Genomic DNA, 24,607 nt, shown 5'->3' with positions numbered 1-24,607 from the left:
CCACCAGCCTTGGCTGAGCCCAACACTTCTGCTGGCGCCTAGCTTATCACCTCTTGCAGGGCATGGGTTACAAGGGACTGGAATGGGAAAGCACTAGAAACAGCATGAGATACACCATGGCCAGCTCTTTTATCTTCCAACTCTAAAGAAAATGTGCTGAATCTGTTGATGCAGCCATCGCATACCATGGTGGAACTGGCACAGAAAAAAACCACATGCAGGTTTTTAGATTTGTTAGAGGATAGTCTCTCCCTCCAGTAGCACATTTCATGAAGAGTATCAAGTTCCTCACTACATCCTACAGATGTGCAGAACTTAGTAGCTAAGAAGAAGTGAAGATTCAGAATTTTGTTACTGTAAAATTAAATTCCGGGAGCCACAGTGAGGAAAGTAATGTCTGGCTTCGGTTATGTTGTTTTCTAACTTACTTGCAGCTACTTGTTTCAAGAAACACAGGCTAGTAGTCATGGTGGTCTGTATACTTCCAGTTCCTTGCTCTCTTTAATTGCCAATAATGCTTCTAAATCTCCTTCTTTTTATAAAAAAAAAAAAAAAAAATTGCATGAGGTAATTCCTAAGTGTAGGGCTTGAAGGACTCTTATACTTTCTTACCTGGGGATTTGTCTTTCAGGTTAAAGAACCACAATTCTTTCCTGGTGCAGTTCCAGTAAGCTGAAACAGGGTCTATAAGAATGCCTTAACTCCAGGGTGTTGGAAAGGGTCAAGGGATCAGTAAAGAAAGGGCTTTGATTTAAACATGCAATAGGATGTCCCCACTTTAAAGAAACAGCTAGGAAACCTGCTGCAAAATTATTTAATAGTCTATAGATCATTTATCAGTTAACATGATTTCAAATTGGAGAGAATAGCCCAGTAGTTGCTTTACTAGTATTATTGATGTTTTTGTTATAACTTTTTATCATTTCATTGATTTAAAATCCACTGGTTTTTCACTGTCTTTTGACTAAACTGATAAGCTTGGTTGCCTTTGCTTTGAAGAAGAGTATGAAGAAGGTGGGACTTCTGCAGGAGGAAAATCCCAAATCTGCCTGTTAGGAAGATGCTGTCGTATTTCCTTCCTATAACTTGTTAGTGGGATCTCAGAGGACTTTATGTGTCCAAAAATGTGATGAGGATTACATCTCACTGTCTAGAAACATTCTGACTTGTGATTCTGACTTGTGAATATTTTGCTTAGTAATTAACAGAGACCTAATAAGTGATGGGAAAAAAGATGTCAGCAGCAGTAGTCTTGGTGCAAATATGTGAATCGAAGGTGTCCCGCGTGGCGTCTTCCTTGTGGCTATGCCCCCAAGGGGTGTCTGCGCTGAGGCAGAACACAGCTGCAGGTAGGATGGGGGGCCTTTTTAGGGTGGGAAACACACTGCACCAAGGAGGACTGATGGACCTCCAAACAGTTCAGTAGCGTTATGCTCCATAATTCACCTTCTGAAATGAAGAAGAGTTCTTCTAAAATATTGGTAGGAGTAGCTGTGGAAGTTGGCCAGCCTGAGCTCTTAAACTTGCTGAGCTAAGCAGGACAGGGGCACATCAGCACAAGCTGTAAACAAATGGCTAATCCTTGTAAGGAGTATAACAAACCATGGAAAACACATGCTGCATAAACTGGGAATTGGGTATCCAGATAAGTACATATTTGCCAAATTCACTTCCCAACCCAGGAACACGTGTCCTTAAACATGAATAAATGAAAACAAAAGCTCTGAACTAATGCCATTCATAACCCCCCATGCATTTTCATATATAAATTTCATATATAAATATGCAAAAAGCTTAACTGTGGTACCTGTGTATTTACTGCATGCAGAAACATGAACACCATGTCCCAGATGCTCTTGTGAAATATATTTTGTCTTCAGTTTCAGTTTAATAGCTCAAGATCTTTCTGCCAGATGTATGAATGGCTTTAGGAGGAAAGGCACAGGATGGAAAATGAAGATGTGATCAAGCTAGGAAATGGTTCTTGGGAAACCTTCCAGTATGGTGAGCAAGTGAACACAAGAGCGCATTAGCAGAGTGCAGTAGCTGATGGATGCTCCAGCAGCTGATTCATGGGACATACACTTTGTTTCACTGTGAAACAGATATTTGTGGGCTGAGAGAAAGCAAATGGATGTAACAGACTCAACCTTAAAAGCTTTTAACAGAGGCTCGTGAAATTGTAGCAAAGAACGAATGGAGACTTGTGGACCTACTAAGAGCTGTCAAGACCTGAAATGAATTGATGGACCACAGTCATAGCTAACTGACAGTGACAAGTGTTGCTTTGCACTGTTTGGACTGGAAATGACATCTTGAGAAATTAAACTGAGGCCAGCACACTCAATCACTGTTTTTCAGCTGTTCTAATAATCCCATTCAAAAATATCCCTGCACGCTATATTATGTATTTCCATTTCTATTTCTAAACTAGAAGCAAACAGACAAAAGTCTTGATTAAATGTGTGAATGGTATTTAATTCAGAATTGCACAAAGAAGTAGGAACACCAGAAAAAAATATGTTGGTAATAGCAGTGAAATTTCAGTGCAAACACAGAAAAGCTGTTGTATAAAAGATTAAATGCAGAGTTAGAAGTTGTAATGACAGAAACTCATAAACATGGAGGCTTGGGAATAAGAGGGTGAAAAGTAATACAGGGCTAAGTAAACAGAGGCATTTTACTGTCATACACAGATTTGACAACTTACATTGCTCTTTATATTGCAGTAGTAAGAATGCATCTAACATTAACTCCAAATTTGCAAGCACTCTGGTGTCAGAGAGAAGGGGAACAATGCTTTTGGAAAGTGAATGGTGTGCATGATTGTGGAAGCATTGCTCAGGAAAAGAGTTGACTTACAATTACTGCAATTATGAAGTAATGCTAGCAGGGAGAGAAATCTCTATCAGAAACATAGTATTACCTGTAAGATATAACACAGGGCAAGGCCAGAGTATTGGAAATCTGGCAAAAAGAGATAGCATTTCAGGAGAAAATCAGGCTACAAAGATGATGATCATGGGAAGGCTTTGTCCTCTGGGATCAGGATCAAATACAGGTAGGCTAATAAATGCTAACCCCTGTTTACAATGAAGGTTAATTGACACAGAAGGAGAGAAAAATCAAGAGAAAGGAAGATCTATTATCTCTTTTATTGGGAGGTTTGAGACTGAAAAAGAACCTGAAAAGTATGCACTTGTAGTTGCACAAAGGGTCTGGACTGGAAACAATGACCGTGTGGCATGATGTGCACCCGAGACTTGATATAAAACCACCAGAGTCAGGGCAGTCTTTCCACCACTTCCAGCAAACCTTGAAGTTGTCAGGACAGTATTGCCCTAGTTCAGATACTCAGCAGATGCTGAGGTCATCCTTCTTGCCCCAGCATTGCTCCAGAAAGCGTGAATTTCAAGAAAAGCTGATACTCCTCACCTGACCACCTTGGTGCCGTTCCTCATGACCTGCATGTCCACCATGCAGCCGCCCACAACATAAGCAGCCAGGTTCAGCTCGGAGAACTCAGCCTGGAGTGGAGCAAAGGGACAAAGCATTACTCAAGGATAGCAGAGACACAAACATGCAGACACCGATGCAGACACCTACGCAGAGTTGTCTTGGACTGGAATGTGCCTTTCCTTCTTTTTCTTTTATTTTTTCCCTATTTTTTTTTTTCTATGAGGCAACAGGAGATCCAATTACAGCTGATTTGCCCTGGAGAGACTGCAGAAGTATTTACAGCTCCCACACTGGGGGTGTACTAGTAGACAGGATTAGGCTTGTTGCAATAATAAGCACTGAAGGAATAAAGAATGAGCAAGCTGAGAAACGCATACAGGAAATAATAATAATAACAATAACAATAATAATAATAATAATAATAATAATAATAAAAAGAGGTAAGGTCATTTGAATTCAAATTCGAAGTTTCCATTTAAAAACATCTATTAAGAATTGTGTCTGAGTTGGCTGTTGTGCCACTGGCTATCTATAACCCTAATACAAAAGATTTAAAAATCCCTAAATAGCTAAAAAGCCTCATTATGCTGCAGGAAGGTGATAAGCAGAGAAACCCAACTGATGAAGTTTACTTATTAAGATTGTAACTATTAAAGGGTTAGTAAAGCTGGATAAGTAGTTAACAGTGCTGCTCAATTATTAAAACACTTTATGTTTTAAAAGAGCTGTGACTTACAAGGCTGGAAAGATTGGCAAGGAATATTTAAGCTGCGGGGAGCAAAAGGCAATATGCACTGGGGTGATTACGACTGCAGTGGGTGTCAGTGGAGGTTAAGACACAAATCAGAGCGATTAACTGGGTGAGAAGTGTGATAATCCTCCCATGTGGTCGCTGGCTCTGCAGGAGCAAGACAGGAGTGGCAGCAAGACCTGGTGGTCTCATGCCACTCAGTAGGAGGAGGATGGCAGGATTAGCTGGTCAGTGCTTGTCTTGGAGTCCAAATCCTAACCCTGCCCTTTATGACCAAACAAGTAGAGCCCAGACTGGAATACCCTATTGTGCCAAGCAAGTCCTTTCCAGTACAAGGCAATTTTACCTGTACGGATTTACAATCCTGTCTTAAATTAGTGCCTGTGTATATAAATATTCAGATCTCAATTTCTGAGACAGAAAATTTAATCTTCACCCTTTTAGCAGTTCCTCTCCATTTCCTATTTACACTTTTCTTTCAGACTTCTTATGATGGTGACTGGGCAGCATCAAAATCGTCCTCTAGCCAGTGCCTACCTAGAATCAGAGTTCTCAGATGGTGTTGCTTATGCTTGGTAGGAGTCTTGTGTATTCTTGTAGTATTTTAAATTCTTTTGATACATCTACTAGACGGAACCAAAAGATAGTGCCAGGAATAACTTTTATATGAAAATAAAAAACTAAAATGAAAGAAAGCCTGTTTTGTCCTCATGAACGCATGGAAAAAACTTGTCAATGGAGAACTAGTGCACCTGTAAAGGCTCAGAGGCCAGACGATACATGAAGAAAATCACTTCCAACTTTTTTTGTTAAATCCACATAATTTTAAAGCACTGACCGTGGACTGGTGACCCAATGATGTAATTAGATTTCATGTCTGCGGCCGTGTGTAAACTTTTTAAAGCAACACATTTATATGATCTTACATCATTGTAACTCTGAATTACAATGAAAGGAAGGGGAAAATTCCTGTTGCTGAGAAATAAATTCCACTTCAAACACATGCACACACACATAGAGGGAGTGGCAGTAGTTCAGGTGACTGATTGGGCTTTTCTTATGAGATTGCACAGTGCTACCTTGTCCACAGCCATGCTATCTTCAGTGATCATATTGGATCAGAGATGAGAAATATGTAACTCTAACAGACACCTGCATTTTGTACGTTAAAAAAAAAAAATCTCATTAGGTGTAGGGAGAGAGGAGTCCACCTTAAGCATATCCAGCAAGAGCAGATGCTCTGGGTACCATGAGTGAACTCCCCTGTGGACCGAGGCAAGCCTGCTATCTTACATGTGAGTTTGAGAGGCTCTATGAACTGGGGAAGTGAAAGGATGGTTTCCCCACCTCTCTGTCTCCGTACGCCTTAGAGATGTCCACTCTGAAAGCAGAGTGTTACTGAGCTGGATCTTCAGCTTCTGCAGATGAGGGATTCACAATCTGATGTGAACATCAGAGAAAGAGAGGAAAGTTTTAGGTCTATGTTTTCATTTTTTTGTGTGTTTTTCTCCCGTAATTTTTTCCATAATGTTTTTTTGATCTAAAGAGTGCAACTCTTTGCTGTGCTGGAGGTCAAAATGGGCAATCTTCATTTGAGGGCTAGCACTTACAATCTAAGCCGGTTTGACAGGCGTTGCCTAAGGCAGTCAAACCAAACAAAGCTGTGTTCAGACACCTGACATCCAAACAGGCCTGGGAATCCCCAGAGCTGGTAAGTATTCTGTACCAAACTGCCAGGACCAATTTCAGGCCTGCTAATGTAGAGAGCCAAAAGAAAGGGAAAAATCCCCTTTGGCATCCATTGTCCAAGGCACCCTGGCAAGGAGAGGGAGAGGTGGAAAGAGGGTCTGCAGGACTCAGCTACCTCGTCCCTAAAACATCCAGATATGCAATCACAGCTGAGAGACAATCATAATCTTTTCCTGGCAGTCGTTCCTACTTTAAGGGACTAAGTTCAGGGCTGCTGCTTCTTTCATGTAGCTGCTTTGTTCCATCTGACAGGCCACTGCTAGCTGGCGTTTGGAAGGAGGCTGAAAACTTCAGTCAGCAGAAACTGTTTCCTGTTGATTTTCCAGTGCTCCCTGTATTTTTAACTTTGTGGGTTTGTAGCCTGATGACTTCCTTTGGCTGGGATTTCAAGTCTGAAATCATCTCCAGCCTGAGTTTACCTTGCAGACAAAGAGGTCTTTGAAAGCAGCCCCTGCAGATAGAGTGACAGGTAACTGTGCATTAAACAGGAGAGCCCGGCTCCCAGCGGCCTCACGGAGTCATTTGTATTAGGAGTCATCGAATATAAGAAGGCACTATGTTAGCTGGATGGTGTTTTATACTTGCTTTGCAATGGTGCCAGTGGCTGCTAAAACATTCAGGGCAAGAGTGAACCATATGTGACAAACGTGACACAATCTGTCTTGAAGAATAACATAATACAGACTGTGGGAGCAGAAATATTTTGTACCTCTGCGAGGCCCAGATTTGGGAGGACGCCTACAGATATTTTGAGGATAGCTGTTGAAACTGCCTGCTTCAGGTATTCAGATTCAGAAATCTCTCCAGATCATTTGGACTAGATCTTAAGCTTCTTTCAGTTTCACCCATTAGTATTCTCTAGGTGATACAAATCTGTTTGGTGAGCTATTTTAGAATTTCTATTTATGTTTACTGACATTAAAAAAAAAGAGGATTTTGTCATTTTTAAACCAGGCAATAATAGAAATGCCTGGCTTGATAGCCAGACCTTTTAATGCTTCATGAGAGGCACATGTTTAAGGTGGATTTTTTTTTTTGCTCATTACTTTCTCCTGCAGAATCTGAAGACTTACTGCTGGAAGCCTTACCCTTCCTTCTTCCTTTTTTTCCCCCTAGACACACCCAACCACATTCTTGTAAGATTTTCTTGTGGATGATGTTTCTTAGCACAGCGATCAATGCTGTTGCCGTCACTGGGAACCTCTCTGACAGGTCTGCAACTGCCTTGAGTTGTAATGGCTTACAACTTACCATGATCTTTCAGCAGAGACCTGACCATTGTTGAGTAAGATGTAAGGTCACTTGCCTTACATGTAAGACTGCTGTCCATATGTTCCATATGAATTTGTCATAAGCGCAGCAATGTGACAATTTTTTAAGTCATATTCTGTTTGAGATCCTCTGTAATCCTAACATTGCCCTGTCCAGGCTACTGTCTTGTCTTCAGTTGCACATCTTGTGCATCTGAGGGAGTGGGAGATCAAAAGGGAATATTTGTCAATGTCTCTAAAAACCTGCTGGGAGGTGTAAAGAAGATGGAGCCACACTCTTCTCAGTGGTGCCCAGGGAAGGTGGAAAGGACAACAGGCACAAAACGAAATACACTGAATTCCATGTAACTACAAGAAAACACTTTTTTTTTTTTTAAATTTTTATTGTAATGGTGGTCAAACACTGGAACAGGTTGCCCAAAAGGCTGTGGAGTCTCTGTCCCCAGAGATATTGAACTTGGCAAGGGAAGTGAAGACTAACAAGAAGGGCTTCTACAGGTACGTCAATCAGAAGAGGAAGGTTAAAGAGAACGTACCCCCACTGATGGTTGAAAATGATGACTTTGTATCAACAGTTGAGGAGAAGGCTGAGGTACTTAAATTTTTGCCTCAGTCTTCACTGATAACCGCTCTCCTCACCTCTCCTGGGTCATGGGACAAGATGGTAACCAGGGGAGTAAATGCCCTCCCACTGTAGAGGAGGATCAGGTTCATGACCACCTGGGGAACCTGAACATATATAAGTCTATGTGACCTGATTAGATGCATCCCAGAGTCCTGAAGGAATCGGCTGATGTGGTTGCCAAGCCAGTCTCCATGATGTTTGAAAACTCATGGCAATCAGGAGAAGTCTCTAGTGACTGGAAGAAGGGTAACATTGTGCCTGATTTAAAAAGGGTAGAAAAGATGACCCTGGGAACTACAAGCCTGTCAGCCTCACCTTTTTGCCTGGGAAGATCATGCAACAGATCATCCTAGAAGCTATGCTAAAGAACATGAAGGACAAGGAGGTGATTCAAGACAGCCAGCATGGCTTCACAGGGGGCAAGTCCTGCCTGACCAAACTAGTGGCTTTCTATGATGGGGTAACCATAGCAGTGGACACAGGGAAACCAACAGAGGTGATCTATCTGGGCTGCTGTAAAGCCTTTGACACAGTCCCCCACAACATCCTTCTCTCTAAATTGGAGAGATATGGATTTGATGGGTGGACGGTAAGGTCCACGGTAAGGATAAGAAACTGGTTGGATGGTTGTATTCAGAGAGTAGTGGTCAATAGCTTGATGTCCAAATGGAGATCTGTGACGAGTGGTGTCCCTCAGGGGTCTGTACTGCGACCAGTGCTGTTTAGTATCTTCATCAATGATACAGACAGTGAGATCAAGTGCACCCGCAACAAGTTTGCAGGTGACACCAAGCTGAGTGGTGAAGTTGTCGCACCGGAAGGACTGGATGTCATCCAGATGGACCTGGACAGATTTGAGAAATGGGCCTGTGAGAACCTCATGAGGTTCAACAAGGCCAAGTGCAAGGTCCTACACCTGTGTCCAGGCAATCCCCGTTTTCAGCACATGATGGGGATGATGTGATTGAGAGCAGCCCTGCAGAGGAGGACTTGGAGGACTAGTTGATAAGAAGCCCAACATGAGCCGGCAATGTGTGCTCATAGCCCAGAAGGCCAACCATATTCTGGGCTGCATCAAAAGAAGTGTGGCCAGAGGGGCGAGGGTGGTGATTCTGCTCCTCTAGTCCTCTCTTGTAAGATCTTGTCTGGAGTATTGTGTCCAGTTCTGGAAACTTCAACATAGGAAGGATATGGAGCTGTTGGAACAGGTCCGGTGGAGGGCTACAAAGATGATCAGAGGGCCGGAGCACCTCCCATGTGAGGACAGGCTGAGAGAGTTGGGGTTGTTCAGCCTGGAGAAGAGAAAGTTTCAAGAAGACCTTATAGCGACCTTCCAATAACCTGAAGAGGGCCTACAAGAAACCTGCGGAGGAACTGTTTACAAAGGCTTGTAGTGGTAGGATGAGGGGGAATGGCTATAAATTGGAGAGAGGCAGATTTCGACTAGACATAAGGAAGAATTTCTTCACTATGAGGGTGGCAAGGCACTGGAAGAGGTTGCCCAGGGAAGTTGTGGATGCCCCATCTCTGGAGGTGTTCAAGGCCAGGTTGGATAGGGCCTTGGGCAGCCTGATCTAGTCGGAAGTGTCCCTGCCTATGGCAGTGGGTTTAGAATTAGATGATCTTTAATGTCCCTTCCAACCCAAACTATTCTATGATTCTATGGTTACGTGATTCTATATTAAAACCTTTATTGGCCATGGCCTTGGGCAGCCTACTCTAGATGAACTTGCTCAGAGCAGGACATTGGACTACAAGATGTGCCTTTGAGTCTCAACCATTCTGTGATAAGTTTGGTATTTGGCAGATGTCCTTATTAAATTTGTCCCTGCACTCCAAAGGGAACCCCAGGAAAGGTTCCCATTTTGCTCCTTGAGTGGATACTGAGGGTCAGTTCATCTTCACTGTGGCACAAGAATGCAGGAATAAGGATGCATTTTGGTGGTTGTGTTTTGGGGGCATGGTGGCTGACTTATTTTTAAGGCAAGCAGGTTGAGTGTGTCCATGCAGTGAAAAGAACAGTGAGATTTTTTTAGCTACTGAACTTTCTAAGACTTCATCTGTACATAATCTAACTAAAAGCTATTTGAGCTCGTCATTGTTTAAAAGGAATACACAAAGATTTATTAGACTTTCGTGTGACATTTTTCAGTATATACACCTATTTGCATATATACTGCACAGACGCATAAACAGCAGAGGGGCTTTTAGCACTGCCAGAGAACCTTTGCAGTTTCCTCAGTTCAACTCATCGTGCACTGTAACACATACTCTGACATTTTGCGGGGGTTTTATTCTATCACATAAATCACAGTACTGAGCTACCATGACAGTATGCAGCCTTCCATAAAGCAATGCAGAGTACTCACATCAGGATACTAAGCTTGAGTTTGGTAGTTACTCTGACCAACCCAAATGGGCATGGGGGAAGATGGCTCGACTTGCGGCACTGGAGCTACAAGTAGCTTGCAGGACACTGAGTCTCTTGCGTGTCCAGAGTTTCCCTGTTTCCATGTCTCCTTTGGCTCTCCCCTACCCACTGATTGTGATCTGACCAAAGCGTTCCACTTTCCCAGTCTTACTCCTGAAACTTCTCACTATCTTTAAACATCTGGTTTTCTCCCCACCCCATGACACAAAGCGCAGTCAGAAAAACAGACTGGTCCATGTCATGGCTTAGGCACTTGGGATAAGGAATTACTACTGTCTAATCAATTCACATACATTCCTCAGTGCATTTTATGCTTTAGTTTTTGGTGGATCTTCCAACATGTACAAGGAAAGAAAGACTTTGGCAAACACCAGACTGCATTCCTGTGACAGCATATTTCACTACAACCATTACAAGCATTTCGGGGGGGAAGTAAGCAATGCCTAAATCCTGCACGAGCAGAAGGGTGATCAGATTGTATGGATGTGAACAGGGGGAGGGCTGGGGCTGTGCTTGCTTGCTGTGCTCATGCATGCAGAAGAGATTACACACCCTGATTCCTTATGTCTCTTTCCTGAGGCATTTTCCCTTGGGGAGGCACCCTGCTCCTCATCTCCCTCCAGTACTGGGATTGCTCTTTGGAGAAAAGGATGGAGAATCACAGAATCACAAGGTTGGAAAGGACCCACTGGATCATCGAGTCCAACCATTCCTAACACTCTCTAAACCATGTCTTCAGCAATTCATCCACCTGTTCCTTAAACACCTCCAGGGAAGGCGACTCGACCACCTCCCTGGGCAGCCTGTTCCAGTGCCCGATGACTCTTTCTGTGAAGAATTTTTTTTTTATATCCAACCTGAACCTTCCCTGGCGGAGCTTCAGGCCATTTCCTCTTGTCCTATCCCCTGTCACTTGGGAGAAGAGGCCAGCTCCCTGCTGGGAGACGGATGCTGCTGTGCAGCTCCAAGGGGAGCTTCCACAACTGCTCTTTACAAGTCCTGAAGATAGGATGCCTGCTTCTAGCCTACACACAGCACTGATGCTGAATGTCCGCATGCCTTGACCTGTGTGAATGCCTTTTGGTGCATCAGCTCTGATGGCATTTGGAATTGCCTCTTAAATTTTCACTTCAGAAGTTGTGTGACTGCCCAAAAATTTGAGCTCTAGCAAAAAAACAGCTCTCAACCTTATGATCCCAGGAAATAGCTCAAAAACATGAACTCCGTAAGACTCTAGAGTCCAATGGAAAACAAACAAACAAAAATTGAAGATACTATTTATTTATTAAAATAATGATTTTTGAGTCATTCTTGCTATTTCTGTAGTTCCCATTATTCGTGGTTTCTGAACGCTTGTATGTGGCAAAGCAATGAGAACTGCCGTTGCTGTTCCTGAACTGCTTTCTGGCTTTCAGTTGGAAAAAAAACCCACTATACCATACAATGAATAAAAATTATATAGTTATTTGATGTGAGGCTAATTTTCCTTTCATCACAAACAGGCCTATCAGATTCTACCTTTTGAAAGGACCACATGAAAACAGCTCTTTAGGATGGGAAGTACAATGGAGCTGGAATTCACGATTTGTATTACAATTATTTTCTGTGAGCGCCAAGTACAACATTTTTCCTGACACTGCTGCCAATGGAGTCATAATCTATACCACAAGACTTTTCCAGAACCATGCACATAGGAGTTCACTGAACACTCATTCCCTGAAAATAAACCAGGCAATGGGAACAAGTGAATGAGCTGTGCAAGAAGAATGCATGTCAGACGGACAGACGGACCCACCTCATCACAGCAGGAAATGGTGGGAAGGAGACGGGTGGACAAACAACAGGAATAAAATTCAGATGAACTTTTTGGCCTCAACAATCCTCCTGCATCCTTTTCACCCACTTCACCATCAATTATCCAATGCCAGGAAACACGTCTCTGGATATATTAAAATGCCTTTGGGCTTGTTCATCTTGGAGAAGAGAAGGCTCCGAGGGCTTCTTCTAGCGACCTTCCAGTACCTGAAGTGGGCCTACAGGAAAGCTGGGGCTATTCACAAAGGCTTGTCGTGATAAGACGAGGGGGAATGGGTACAAACTGGAGAGGGGCAGATTTAGACTAGATATAAGGAAGAATTTCTTCACTATGAGAGTGGGGAGACATTGGAACAGGTTGCCCAAAGAAGTTGAGGCTGCCCCATCCCTGGAGGTGTTCAAGGCCAGGTTGGATGGGGCCTTGGGCAGCCTGATCTAGTGGGAGATGACCCTGCCCATGACAGGGGGGTTGGAACTGGATGATCTTTAAGGTCATTTCCAACCCAAACCATTCTATGATTCTATGATTCTAAATACCTGAAGGAAGGTGGCAGGCTCTCTCTAAGAAGTGCTGCTCACTCCTGCCTGCTAGGTTTATGTTGTCCTGTCTCCCTCCTATGCTTTTCTTGATCTTGTTGAAAAAAACCTACCAGAGTCATAGATTCTAACCCCTTGCTACTGCAGGCACCACATCCAAAAACCTTTTCTTAAACCAGTGTATTTATTAAAAGCAGCTGTCTCTCCTTAGCCTCTGTTTTGGCAGGATAAACAAACTCAACTCTTTCACCCCCTCTCATAAGTCGGGTCTCCACAGTCATCCCAATGACTCTGCTCTACACGTCTCCTGCAACGTGTCAAGCATCTCACTTGTCTGTCCATTGCCCAGTGTCATGATATGTCTGATGGATCTGTGGTTGTCCAGGTCTCAGCACCAGCTCTCCTGCCCTCTTCTGCTTCTACCTGACTGTGCTGACGACGCACAGGCATGCAGCGTTCCCCTTGTGCACGAGACATACCTAACACCCAAGGACTCCTTCCTGGGTTATGGCAGAGAGAGTAGCGAAGGAGGTGCTGAATGACTGCCAGTTTCCTCTAGTCTTGGAAAATGCTTGACAGTGCATAAGGTCTATGGTGGAATTCCTCCTCCTCCTGAATATACTGTGTTTCCTAATGTCTCCTGTCCTCTTGCCAGTGAGGGAGGACTAAGAAGATAAAAGCAAAATTAATTTCAGGAGACAATAAAAGCAATGTTGTGAACTCCGGTGGTACTTTAGGATTCTTCTTTAAGCTTGGTTTTGCCTTAGAGGCATTTTGTTTAACTAAACTTCTAAAAGAATTTCTCTACCTTTTGTGTTTCTAGAGAAAAGAACTGGAGATATATATACTGTAGTTCTCAAAGCTGGAAATCACAAGGTAGGTAAAAGCAAAAACATGGATCCAAATCTAAAAGAATCTTATTTTTTGCATAAACTAGGTAAACCTTAAGCCACCAGACTTTTAATGGGAATAAGTCAAAGAGATTTTAGCTTTTTGATCAGTCTTTTGGTCAGTCTACCATTGTTGCAGAGGGACTTGCAGTGGGAAAATATCCAAATAATCAAAATGTAATCCAAACTGCCCTCAAAGAAAAAGGAGCCCTTGTGGTGGATTCAGAAGAGCACTTGCACTTGCTTCCCACTGCCCCATCCCTCTCTCAGCCCTATGCTTTTCATCCTGCAGCCAGCAGGGAAGAGACAATGATGTTGCTTGCCTGAGATCCTGTGAAGGGCGGGAAATAATAAATCCTAGCATCTAAAGCACATTAATAAATATGTTTTGGATGTTATGCTGAAGATCAGAAGAAATAAAGGTGGAAACAAAGTCAGGACTCTCAGTCATTTTAATGAATGACAGGAGACAGCACAGGCTGGAGAGGGTGTACCTATCACAAAGTCCTCAACAACTCTCTCTGCTATTCACTGTCAACAGGGAGTGCCCAGAGTGTCTCTGTCTCTTGCTAGTGTTATTGGACTTAGCTGAAGAACCAGGGCTTAGGGGTGGTATTGAGGTCATGTAATTCATTTCTGTGCTAAAGAACCAGCACTCTTCTTTGAGACTCCATGAAACCTATTTTCTTACAGAAGCAGATCCCTGAGAAGCAGGATGGCATTTAACAGTTTCTTCCCTGAAGATTATCCAGTGCCTAATAGGAACTCAATTCACCTCTTGTAGAAACTTAGTATCTTGGAACTTCTGTTTCTCCAATTCAACTGAAATCAGCCAACGCCTTTCACAGTGTTGGGTGTGGGGGATAGACAGAGCGAGACAGCGTGATCACATATGTCTTGCATTCTTCGGATGACAGCCAAGGGGGAGAGGCTGCTCAGAGGGCTAATAGGGGTGTATAACCAGATTAGATAACTGACTTCCCGCTGCTGAGAGAGCGAAAGACAGCACTGCTTTCAGCACTCCTGCTCCATTACAAATAAGTGGTGTCACGATTTAAAAAAAGTATCACTTACTACCCTGCTCTACTTCCCCCAAAGATTGTTGAAATGACTTGCTAAGGAAGAGGTAAGATGCAATAGAGGTAGAAAAGAAAGAAGAAAAGAAAAAGCAACAAGGCAAATTCTTCCTTCAGTTTAAACCAACCACAGAGCACTCTGGAAGAATGGCAAAAAAAATAGCAAGTGAGAAAAAACCAGGGCAGTTGCTTTTTCCCCATGTGGTTTTTCAAGAGTATTTAACATTTGGATATTTCCTTTCACTGCTTTCTGTCCTTCAAACTATTTATATTATTTAGCTTTTCAGATCAAAAGTGGTTTTTTTTTCCTATAAAATATATAAAAATTTCCTAAGACAAACTATTTCTGGCTGGGTCAATAATGTGTGGTTATCTGAAGCAGGATTAAATGGAAAACTGAAAAACTAAATTAACTTACTGAGCAGACCAAGTGGTTCAAAAGGTTCAAAACCTGATCTGATGCAGAGTTTATTCAGAACTCTGGAACCCTCAGTACGGGAAAGACATGGACCAGAAGAGGATCACAAAAATGGTCAGAGGGATGGAACACCTCTTCTGTGAAGAAAGGCTGGGAGAGTTGGGGTTGTTTAGCCTGGAGAAGAGAAGGCTCCAGGGACACCTTATTGCAGCCTTTCAGTACTAACAGGAGGCTTATAAAAAAGATGGAGACAAACTGTTTATCAGAGCGTGTTGGTATAGTATAAGGAGTAATAATTCTAAACTAAAAAAGGGCAGATTCAGACTCGAGATAAGGAAGAATTTTTTTACAATGAGGGTGCTATAACGCTAGAACAGGTTGCCCAGAGTTGTAACAGAAGCCCCATCCCTGGAAACATTCAAGGTCAGATTGGATGGGGCTCTGACTAGCTTGGTCTTGGTGAAGATATTCCTGGTCATTGCAGTGGGGTTGGACTAGATGGCCTTTAAAGATCTGTTCCAACGCAAACTATCCTATGATTCTAACTGAACAGTCAAGGTAGAGCTTGTGCACCATGGCACAGTCTGTGTGCCTTTCACGGGACAGTTACAGTAGTGAAGACTGGTGAGCCGGGAACTCAAAAGTGTGGACCAGGCCGGTAAGCACAGTTATTCCCTGCCTTTTCTGTGGAAGAACATTTGTTTTTCAAGACGAGATGTTCCACATTCAGCCTTAGGGTATGTGAGTTCCACAACAGTTTAGGGTACTGGATTGTTCTTGAGGAGGAGGATGAAGAAGCCAGCAACGCTACAGATAATCAAGGTAGGATCAATGAATGAAAATTAAATATCAAGAAATGCTGAGAAAGGATGGATGGACAAAAAAAGAACCGGACAAAGAAAGAGTTTGAAGAAAGAAGTCCTCCTTTCTTGGCCTCAACAATATGCAGAGAGCCCTAGGGTCATATTTGAGGACTACCCGTGACAATACAGCTTCTGTGTTTCCTATGATACACAGTGGATCCAGCAGGGGAAGTGATCATGTCTTCTGCTTTCAAGGTAGGGGGAAGTTGTTGGCAATTCCTTGTTCAGTACGTGACAGACCAGTTGCCTGATTCAAGAGGTAGGGAAAGGTCAAGGGGAAGCAACCAGGGCCCTTGTGCATTGCTCCTCAAATCTCTTACCCACTGTCCATTTTGTTCCTTTGGGCAACGTTGCAGTCACTATGCTGAGTATTTAAAGAAAGCTGCAAGGGGTCTGGCAGCAGTCCTCACCAGCACAGTCACACCAGCCTTACAGTCTTTGCTTGGAGCAATTTGGTGCCTCATCTCAAAGATGAACATTCAGATTATGTGAAGGATTTCAAGAGACAGACTGGGAAAGACTTCCTGAAAGAGTCCTTCGGGAAATGCGATAAGCTACCTGGTGACGATGATGACTGTCATTACTAGATTTAACCCATCAGGGTTCAAAAGTCCATTTCTGCCCCTTTCCACTCACCAACCATTTGAAGATAACGACCTCAAGTGCAACGACCTTTGTGGAGAAGTACTATGAGGGGAAAGGAAGAGGCTGGAGGCTTAGGAAAGAATTAACAGATCATTTTCAAAAGTACCAGGTCTAGCTTTGAAGATGACTCTTCTTTGAGCAGCAGAGTGGAATGGATTAGGGCCTTGAAGGGCAAACCTGAATTATTACTTGATTCCATGCCTCTATGAGAAGTGTGGGGTTTTTCCCCCATTTTTCCCTGTTATCTTTTAGGATATTTACTGAGGCAATCATCAAAATAAAGACTTTGAAAAGGAAAGAATTGTGAGAATTGTTCTTGTTAATACCAACCAGTCCTAAGAAGTATGATACCAATTAAAGAGGAAAGCAAAATATTCATAGTTATGACAGCAGCAAAAAAATAACGTACTAACTTTTCTGTGCCAGACACAACCTTTGATCAGACCATGTGTTCTCATGCATAGTCCTAGATAACTGGACAGCACCCCTTTGTCAAGAGTAATGGGTCCTGAAAAGTTCTCAAAACCACTGCATTAATACTTTTATATACACATATGCACATGCACACACACACACAATTCAGAATCACCAGCTTTATAAAAACAGAAAATATCAAGTCATTCAAACAACTTTCACCAGCTTTCCTCATCCATCCAAGCAATTTTTTTGCACTAATGAGTATAAAACAAGGAAATAATTTCTTAAGGCTCACCAACTCATCTCTACATCTCTCTTTTCTCGTGGAAGCTTTCAAGTTAGGTGCCTGTAGATGATTATTTAATATTTTTTTCTACTTTGATCACAGCATCCAAAGTCTCAGTCAATACTAGGACTTCATTTTGACAGATACTGCATGAACACAGAGAGGAGGGGACAGACCCCAACATGAAGAGTTTTCAACTAAAACGAATGTCTGGTGTCAAAGCGAAAAAAAGAAACAGAGAATCTGTTCAATGCTCTGCAGAGCATGTTAGAACACAGGCCATGAGCCTCCTTGTTGTTCCTATGGACTTTCAACAGATTAAATGATTTTGCCATATGCAGTTATTTTGCATGCTGAAACTAAAGGTTGGAGGCTTCTATCAGCATAGGTTAGATAACTTGTATATTTCGCATGTGGAACATAACATCACCAACAAGTACAGGGACAAACTGGCTTTGCACCTTTTCAGGCACGTAGACAGGGCTTTGAGGTAGTCTTCCAATGGAAGAAATTATAGAACATCACCAGAACAGAAAATTTCATTTTAAGGTGAAATAGCAAATGATTCTGCAAGTGTAGGGAGCTCGAAGAGATGGCCCAATAAGTCCTTTGTAGCTTCCATAAAATGCATATGTCTTAAAACTTCTCATTAGTTCCTGTCTTCAAGAGAAGAAATATCCACAGATTACCTGTTATTAAGACCATAGCCCTATCCACACATATTTCTTAGAGCCAAGTTCACTTGTCACTGACCTGTTCCACTCGGATATCAAACTCTCCATTCACCTTCTTCCCTTGGAAATATTTGGCCCTGCAGAAGAAATGAGAGAGACAAAGAGGGTTAAAGAAGATTTCATCACATGCTGTTTTACTTCTGCATTTCCCTTTTTGCTGAAGAATTTCTATCCGGGTCCCAGGATTTTTTCCTAATTCCTATCTTCTCTCAGCTTTCTGCTCTCCAGGAGAAATCTGCCAAGCCAGATGAAAACCACATTGGAAAGTTCTTTCAAGGCTTGTGACTTTTTTGTTTTTACTTTAAAAGTGAAAACCAAATGCTCTCCTTATCTTTTTGAGAGCAACAACTCTAATCAATGATTCCTCCTATATCTCATTTAATACTCAATCTTCAGTCTGTAAAAGAAGGAGTACAACATATGGCACAGTATACTTCTGATGTTGAGCAAGGATCTTTATTACCACAGTTGAAGTACTTGTGAAGCCTATTCTCTTGCTCTCCCACTACAGAGCTGCTCTTTAATTCTGTTCATCTTTCTGCTACTCATTTAAAGAAACAGTACCTGCATCTACAGTGTCACTAATGAAGGATCGTTTCTACTGAATTGAGAAGCTGTGTTTGTTTTGCTGTTGAACAGTGTTATGAACACATATTCCTTCCACCATCTCTACTCCTAGCTGCCTATGCTATGCAGACAACAAAACATTTTCAGAAGGATCAGTTCTTCATGAGGGTGGAAGGTTGACAGTAGTGTTGAAGAAGAAAACATAGGAAAAGGGCAAGCAGGTTTAGCTTTTTTATTCATATTTGTGAATAATGCCCCTTATATTGATTAGCCAGCAGAGAAATTACCAATATAATTTGCCCTATGAATATTTCTCCTTAATTCTTCCCCTTGCCAAACAGATCTGACAGAAGAAAACATAAATTTATTTTCTTGTATCTGTCCTCTAAAACTCGAGGGACACCACTTAGGTTTCAAAAAGCTGTTCTATTTGGAAGGCATTGAAAACACAGTTAAGCCCTGCAAGAACTGCTTCCAGAGAAAAAGTAACTCTCTGCGCTCTGTTTCCAGTTGGCAAAGACAAGACAGAATAAAGTAAAGGAAAATGAGGGGAAGCCGGCATTGCTCCCTCTTTTATAGTATAAGCAAAAAAAAAGAAGCTGGCTCGCCTTTTTAGTATGTGTCTATTTGTTCCAGTAAAGAAGAGACAGTAGGAAGGCAATTTCCCCTATGGCTGAAATGCACCAGTTTTCAGCTGAATGCTCTCCTCCCCCAACAAAGTGAGATGTAAATAAAAAAGATGTTTTGTTTTGTCATCCTGGCTCAAAACCAAGTCAAAAGTTTTCATTTTATTAGAAAAAGATGTAAAAACTGTCAAAAGTTTTCCACTTTGTTCTAGCGAGGGTATCTGAAGGCTGTATTACACTTCCCTTCCCAGTCAGCCTATCCATCAGCACGGTGCTAATAAGATCTCTGCACAGATGTCAGCGAGGGACAGTGTAGGAGCCAGATGTGACCAAGATCAAGTGGCTCAAACAACCCCTGACCGATATAAAAAAGCAGAGCTCTGGACATTTTTCCTCCTTTTTGTTGAATTTATGAGTGTTGCATGAAAAAAGGCAACTCAACAGTCAAGCTGAGACATTACGCCTCAAACAATAAACAGGAATGCTAAATGCACTTAATAATTCATTCATAGTTCTAGAGGCATGGCTCTAGAGGGTCTGGCAACATTTCTCACTCCTAAACATAGGAGACATTGCTGGAACCAGTGATTTCTCAAAAACTGGAATGAGGTTTAAGTGGGCCCACAGGAACTGGACTGAAATTTGAGGCACACTATTCACTAGTACAAGCTTGTTTTTATTCCCAGAATGCCGATAATATATACTCTTTACCCACATTTATGAAACACACTTCCTCCCTCTATGGCCTCTGCTTTGCTGACCAGCTGGTTGTAAACTCCTTGGTGCTGCTTTGCTTCGGTTTGAAATTGTGATTAACCACAATCTTCAGTCCAGCACAGATGGAGCAAAGAGGCTTCCACTGCCTAGTCCAGGAAGTTAGCCTTCATGCAGTTAAAAAGTTCTGTCTTCCATCACTACAGTACTGACTCTTCTCATGGACAATCACACAGAGGGCACATCCAATGTGAGGAGTCATCGGAACTGAGCAAGGAACCTCGACTTAGATACTGCATGGCCTCTCATTCCTATCCTTCATTCCAAACAGGTTATCCCATGTCTCAGATAGCTTTCTTTTAACAGCATAATATATTATTTTATTTCAAGGACAGCCTTCCAGGAAGGTTATCTTGCTCTGAGTGTCTCTGAAGACTGCAAGTGCTAAGCAATTTGCAGCCAAATATTTTGGTCAGCTCATCATTTTGACACAACCCAGAGTACAAATGAAACACTTCTTACTGAACTATCACTGAAATGGATGGAGTGATGTTTCCAATGTGCACCTGGGGTTTTGGAGCCCCCAGGCAGTAGAGACTACCATGTTGAAATGAAAAATGGCTTTAGCCTCACCCTGGAACTCCTGAAATTTCAAGCAAGTTAGAATTATTACTGATGCTGCAGAAACATCATAGAATCATAGAATCACTAGGTTGGAAGGGACCCACTGGGTCATTGAGTCCAACCATTCCTAACACTCCCTAAACCATGCCCCTCAGCACCTCATCCACCCGTCCCTTAAACACCTTCAGGGAAGGTGACTCAACCACCTCCCTGGACAGCCTGTTCCAGTACCCAATAACCCTTTCCGTGAAAAATTTTTTCCTGATGTCCAGCCTGAACCTCCCCTGGTGGAGCTTGAGGCCATTCCCCCTTGTCCTGTCCCCTGTCACTTGGGAGAAGGGGCCAGCTCCCTCCTCTCCACAACCTCCTTTCAGGTAGTTGTAGAGAGCAATAAGGTCTCCCCTCAGCCTCCTCTCCTCCAGGCTAAACAACTCCAACTCTCTCAGTCGCCCCTCATCAGACTTCATTGCTCTTCTCTGGACACCCTCCAGAACCTCAACATCCTTCTTGTGGTGAGGGTCCCAGAACCAAACACAGTACTCGAGGTGCAGTCTCACCAGTGCCAAGTACAGAGGGAGAATAACCTCCCTGGACCTGCTGGTCACACCGTTTCTGATACACGCCAAGATGCCATTGGCCTTCTTGGCCACCTGGGCACACTGCTGGCTCATGTTCCGTCGGCTGTCAACCAACACCCCCAGGTCCTTCTCCTCTAGGCAGCTTTCTATCCAGACTTCTCCTGGTCTGTAGCACTGCACAGGGTTGTTATGCCCCATGTGCAGGACCCGGCATTTGGCCTGGTTAAACCTCATGCCATTGGTCTCAGCCCAGTGGTCCAGCCTGTTAAGACCCTTTTGTAGAGCCTCCCTACCCTCCAGCAGATCCACGCTTCCACCCAGCTTAGTGTCATCTGCAAACTTGCTAAGGGAGCACTCAATGCCTTCATCCAGGTCATTGATAAAGACGTTGAAGAGGGCTGGACCCAGTACCGAGCCCTGAGGAACCCCACTTGTAACTGGCCTCCAGCTGGAGTTAACTCCATTTGACCACCACTCTCTGGGCTCGGCCATCCAACCAGTTTTCCACCCAGGAGAGTGTGCGCCTGTCCAGGCCAGAGGCTGACAGTTTCTGAAGCAGAATGCTGTGAGAAACTGTGTCAAAATCTTTACTGAAGTCCAAGAAGACCATATCCACAGCCTTTCCCCCATCCAGTAGTCGAGTCACTTTGTCAAAGAAGGCGATCAGGTTCGTTTAGCAAGACCTGCCTTTCATGAACCTGTGCTGACTGGACCTGATCACCCGGTATAATGCCTTGGGTGCAAGAAGGAAAGTCTTTGGGTCAATATTGTGCAATGCATGAAATGGCTTCTGGTCCATACAGTGGGTGGAGGATGGAGGAAAGGAAGACCATGCTGCTCAGGTGGGGGTGCAGGAGAGAGAGATGTATGTTTCTGGCAAGTGAGACTGTGCAAGATGTTTGTGGATGCTCACTGCTCCAAAACCACCTGAGCAAGGCTATTCCAGGTTTCTGCCTAGGAAGTGACATGCTGCAGGATTATTGAGATAGCCCGTAGTGCGGCAGGGGAGTGGCACCCAGAAAACCAGTCAAAATATTTTCTGTGGAGGTTTAGAAGAGTCCCCATTCACCCACAGCAGAGCCTACTGTCAGTGATCAGAGAGGAGTGTCTTATCACCCCAGGAGGGGTGCTGTCTGGCAACCCATAGCTTGGGACACCAGGCAAGCCACTGGCCATGCAAACCTACCAGCTCTCCTGGGCAGCCTGGAGCATCACTGCAGATGGCCACCACTTGGCTAGCCATCCCTTTATTTTAAAGCATGTCAGATGTTCAATCCACCAGAATACAGCATTATAATTTGTTTAGGCAAGGTGCAGATGGGGTGGTGCGGTTGCTGTGATCTCAGTAATTTAGCATTTAAACAGGTTTTGACTGAAGAAAAATGCAGGACTGTGCTCAAGAGCAGTTCCTGGGTGGGATTTACACTGCTAGGCAATGCATTTAAATGTGGCCATGCTGGCTGGGAGGGAGGAAGCACTATAATAAAAGCCAAAAGTCTGTCCTGGCTTCCAGGGAGAAAGGTTGTCCTGAACCCCTCTCTCTTTGTAATGGAGAAGCCGCATGCTCTGGAAAAGGACATATTTTCTGGGTGCAAGGACATCAGACAAACATAAGTTCTGCTTTCTGCCTCAGCCCTGACATGATTACAGGGCCACAAGAAACCTGATGCCTCTTCCTATGAAGTAATTTGGAGAGAATAAAAGCTTATTTTCCAGAGCTGCCATGAAACAGTCCTAGTCTGCCTTAGTGAACATGGATGGAGAAAGCATATATACAATTTTCTGTCAGATATAGGGTCTATTCTTAATAGCAGCAGGGAAAAATAAATTATCAATTCACCTACAATTACCTAAATAAGAGCTAATTAATGGAAAGTCCATGTAGAACATTAGTGCCCTTAGGTGTTTACAAAGCATCTCTCTGAGCAAGGGATGGCAGCACTGATCCAAGACTGCAAACACTCCTGTAAGGCACTCAGATGTTAGAGTTTGTCCCTCTGGTGTCAATGACAGCGCGGACAGCTTGTACTGCATCTATGCAAGGGCTGCTCGAATTGGCATGCTCCCTTGCATCTTCGTACTAATGCCCATAGTCTGCAAACACAAGGATTCAGTCCTCACAGTGTACCAAGTCCCTGCTCAAAGCCTTGCATGTCACCGGGTCCAGGGGAGGTAGAGCTGGGTCAGTGGGCTACAGCCATGGGAGCTGGGGCCATGGGAAAATACAGCACAAGAGAAGCAGATACTACATGTTGGGATCTTGCAATTTCTCTTTATATGATAAATAATCAGTTATATCTGCCTTGTTCTTTTTCTGCTTTAAAGCAGAAGTAGATGCAATGAGTGCTCAACACATCAATCACTATACCTGCTCAGCACAGGAATCCAGGAGAATCTATTTGTGCAGAGCTTGTACTATCTCTCCCAGAATTATTCCTTCTCTCTTCCCTCTGCATTTTTTACTCTTGGTGCAAAGAAACATATCCAAGCTGTTTCAGAGACTGCTTCAGTGTTTTCCTCTGCATCTTTGGGGAACAGAGACATCAGGGTTGCAGCAGGGGACTGTACAACTTCTGCCAGGCTGGAAAATGCTTTACCCAGGTGAGGAAGAGGAAAAGATGCTCAGATATCAAGCATCAGATAGAGAGTGCCCAAGGAGTTCTTCCTCAGGTACAGTGAAACTGAACAGCAGTCCATGTCAGAAAAGGTGCCAAACATTGGCCTCAGCATTAGGAAGAGAATAGCCAGGAGGAAGAAAAGATTTGAAATGATCATGATGGCCTGGAGGAGTGCAGTAATTCAAAGCTTAAAGCTGTTCCTGCAGGTCCATTAGCTCGGTGAATCAGGGGTTATGTCATGTTACGCGGCTTTGAAGATAGGCTAGTAAATTCATGAGACTTCTTCAGGGTATCCAGTCAAATGTATGTATGAAACAATTTTCTAGGATAGGAAGAAACTGAAGAAATATAGTGCAAATCTTCCCACGAGAGACTTCAATGGAGCTGGTCCAGCAAATGTCGTTGCAATTACTGGTAGTATGTCTTGCAGTAACTGGGAAGCCATCTTTCAGATGAGTAAATAAGCCTGAGCCCAAATCTGTTGTGATGTGATTGAACCCAAGTGCTATTTGGGTTCAACAGAGGCTTTGAGCTACAAACTTAGGAGCAGACTTGTACCTTCACCTCAGAAATGGATTCAGTACACTGACAGTGTGCCAAAGAGGGGCACCGGGATATTGTAACAGAAAATTCCTCAAACTAGGCTTGTGCCTCTGGGGCAAGACACAATAAACAAAGAAAGCCAAGCCACGATTTGGATGGAGAACACTGCTCACCCAGAATGGGAAGCAGCCTTTCCCACCCTGCAAAAGGGCCAGAGCAAAACATGCTTAGGAGAGGGGAAATGTGCAGCGCTCTTGGGGAGAGGTGGGCAAGGGAGTGAATAGAAGAAAGAGAGAGAGAAATGGTGAAGAAGAGTCCTGGGTAAATAAACCTAAAGGAATCCATGTGTAAATTCTGGAACTATCCTAAT

At 43.3% G+C, this 24,607-nt stretch overlaps 1 protein-coding gene across 1 annotated transcript in view; it reads right to left on the bottom strand.

The window, feature by feature from the left end:
- The window catches only part of SYN3 (synapsin III), a 210,346-nt gene that overhangs the window by 152,632 nt on the left and 33,107 nt on the right, over positions 1-24,607 (bottom strand). Inside the window, exons 3-4 of the mRNA XM_009557594.2 lie at positions 17,987-18,044; positions 3,436-3,527 (exon numbers count right to left, since the gene is read on the bottom strand). Of these exons, the coding sequence (XP_009555889.2) occupies positions 3,436-3,527; positions 17,987-18,044 (150 nt within the window). The remainder of the gene's footprint in view (positions 1-3,435; positions 3,528-17,986; positions 18,045-24,607) is intronic.

The sequence above is a fragment of the Cuculus canorus genome, chromosome 1 (genome assembly GCF_017976375.1).
Source record: "Cuculus canorus isolate bCucCan1 chromosome 1, bCucCan1.pri, whole genome shotgun sequence".
Classification (NCBI taxonomy): domain Eukaryota; kingdom Metazoa; phylum Chordata; class Aves; order Cuculiformes; family Cuculidae; genus Cuculus; species Cuculus canorus.
Note: the sequence above shows the minus strand (reverse complement) of the source record. Positions and strands in the feature narration are given on the sequence as shown.